The 3,082-nt window shown below is 37.9% G+C and overlaps 1 protein-coding gene across 1 annotated transcript; it reads left to right on the top strand.

Annotated features, from left to right (window-relative positions):
- The first annotated feature begins 521 nt into the window (after positions 1-521).
- Positions 522-1,448, top strand: Or12d2b (olfactory receptor family 12 subfamily D member 2B). Its single transcript, NM_001001421.1, is given in 1 exon segment — positions 522-1,448. A coding segment is annotated over 1 exon segment (927 nt).
- The last annotated feature ends 1,634 nt before the right edge of the window (positions 1,449-3,082 follow it).

Below are 3,082 nucleotides of genomic sequence, written 5' to 3' on the forward strand. Positions count from 1 at the left end.
ACTATGCAAAATATTTTAATTTCATGTAATTACCTTGGCCAACTCCTTCGATGCCATTTTTTTCTTTAAAAGTCAATGATCGGAATGAGACCATCTATCCTTATTCTCCTCTACCTGAAATATTTCAAGTGTACTTACCTCCCAGATGTCTACTTAGTAGACTAATAGTTACTTCCTGTTGGAGCGAATTTAAAAGATAAGGAGAAGACAGAGTCAAAATGGAAATGTTCACATAAAGAAAATGTGCTGGGCTTCTGCTCTACTCAAAATCACTAACTCAAAAAAAATTTTAGGAATAATGTAGTAAATTAGAAGTTGTTTGATCACAACCCACAACAGACACTTATGTAACATTGTTATTTAATATAACAATGGGTAAATAAAAAGAAAAATGAGACGGCATCATGGGAAACAATAACTCACTCTGAAAATACTTTGGGTGTGAAAAGAAAGTCTATGGCCAGAAAGACTGGACAACATGCAGGGTAGCATTCTATAATAATTGTGCTTTCTTATAGGTGATGTCCAATCAAACCTCAGTCACTGAATTTCTCCTCCTAGGAGTGACAGACATACAAGAATTAAACCCTATTCTCTTTGTGATTTTCTTCACCATCTACTTTGTCAATATAACTGGGAATGGAGCCATCCTGATGATCGTCATCTTGGATCCAAGGCTCCACTCACCTATGTATTTCTTCCTGGGAAACCTAGCATGTCTGGATATCTGCTTCTCCACTGTGACAGTGCCAAAGATGTTGGAGAACCTCCTCTCCACAAGCAAAGCAATTTCCTTCTTGGGATGCATAACTCAGCTTCATTTCTTCCACTTCCTGGGTGGCACTGAGGCCCTGCTGCTGCCAGTGATGGCATTTGACCGCTTTGTGGCTATCTGCAGACCACTCCACTATTCTGTCATCATGAATCGCCAGCTCTGTAGTCACATGACTGTGACTATCTGGATCATGGGCTTCTTACATGCCTTGCTTCACTCTGTAATGACATCCCGTTTGAGCTTCTGTGGTCCCAATCATGTCCATCATTTCTTCTGTGATGTTAAGCCATTGCTGGATCTGGCCTGTGGAAACACTGAGCTCAACCTTTGGCTGCTCAATACAGTCACAGGCACCATTGCCCTCACTCCCTTTTTTCTGACATTTCTCTCCTATTTCTACATCATCACCTATCTTCTCTTCAAAACCCGTTCTTGCAGCATGCTCCACAAAGCACTGTCAACTTGTGCCTCTCACTTCATGGTAGTTTGTCTGTTTTATGCTCCAGTTCTTTTTATCTACATCCGGCCCTCCTCAGGCAGCTCTCTGGATCAGGAGCGAATCATTGCTATCATGTACAGTGTGGTCACTCCTGCTCTCAACCCACTCATCTACACCTTGAGAAACAAGGAAGTGAGGAGTGCATTGAATAGGAAGGTGAGGAGATGGCTCTGACATGAAGAAATCTAACAAACTCAGCTGAGATGTAAATAACCAGGCAATGAGAAATTAAGATATATTTCTGAAATTAAGATTTGTTCTAATATAATAGATGTACACATATATTACTGATTAGATTGAATGATGTAAAAATATCTAGACATATTGATCTTTTACAGCAAGGGAAATTTAATTAAGTTGTGGGGCTCCAATCATAGGATTCATTACCTGAATTGATTTTGGCATATCAGTTGATAGCATTGACTTATAACTTACTGTAATGTGTCCTTATGTAACTGGGTATAGAAATTTGTGTATACTACCCATGTCTAATATAATTAGGCACTTAAGCTTGTTCATCTTTCAACTCATATTATTTGGATGAACATCATTATGCTTCCTTATTTTGAGGAATTATTAAAACTATGGTTTCTCAATTTGAAAAGTTAGTTGAAATTATGAATTAGCTACTAAAAGTTTCAGAGACAAAACATTTATTGTAAACCTAATCTGATTCTCTTAATATTGGGCTGTTGGTAGTGAGTGGATAAGTTTTTATTTTTAAAATTTTATTACTGATTATTATTTTTGAGACGGGGTCTCCTGTAGCTCAGGCTGGCCTTGAAATCGTCATGACTACCTTACAACTCTTAATTGCTGGGATTATAGTTCTATACCTACCACACCTGCCTCAGCTTCCAGGCCTGATAAGGGTTGAGGGGAGAAACAAAGTAGGACTCTGATGTGGCTTTAAAGACTGTCTCCAGATGTTCTGGCTCTCTAAATATACTGAAATCCTGATGATAAGTTGTAAAATGTTGTGAGATCTTTCTTGCTCTTTCTAAGGGTTAAAAACCCATGATTTAAACACTAACAACTGTAGTAAAGCATTAATTACCAGAGCATTTTCCCTTTTGTGCACTTGACTCTTGTTTGTTAGGCTAGAGGGAAGTTTGAAGCAATAAACTTTATTTAAACTGGAGAATAGTGCTCACAGAAGGAAAAAACATTTACATTGGAAAATGTTCAAAAAACACATAAATTCATATACATATTCATGCATGCATATTTATAATTTCCAAAACAGTTGGGTCCAACTTGCATATATTTTCACAATTACATACTTACACACACATCCACACTTACATCTACATGCATGTGGAGCAAAAGACCAAGCACCAGTGCAGAAAAAATTCACTCATTCTAGATGAAAAATGTCCTTCAATCTTTATTGCGTATAGGGGGACAAAAGCTTCAACCCTTTTAATGTTAAATCAATTAAAACCAAGTTTCTAAGTAGAAAGCTGCTTCCATTTCATAAGACTAAGCCTAACTTGTTATTAAGAAAAACCCTGTTCTGTCCCATGGTAAGGTGAATCCTGCCTGCTCCTTCTGCTCTCTGCCGCTTCTTTTTTCCCCCTTTCTCTCTGCATTATGTACATTGCTCTCTTAGTTTTTGGTTCCCTCAAGTTTCTAAGTTATGGCCCTCTGTTTTCTCCTAATTGTGCCCTTTCCTCCTACTCTAAAGTCACAATAACGCTCTTACTCTCAATGCCTTTTCTCCCAATGCTATGCCTTTCCTTCTAAGTTCTTCTTCTGTTCCATTCATTCTAAAAAGTTCTCTTGAGTCCTGAATAAAACATGGATCC

This window comes from Rattus norvegicus, chromosome 20, assembly GCF_021556685.1.
Source record: "Rattus norvegicus strain SHRSP/BbbUtx chromosome 20, alternate assembly SHRSP_T2T, whole genome shotgun sequence".
Taxonomy (NCBI): Eukaryota; Metazoa; Chordata; class Mammalia; order Rodentia; family Muridae; genus Rattus; species Rattus norvegicus.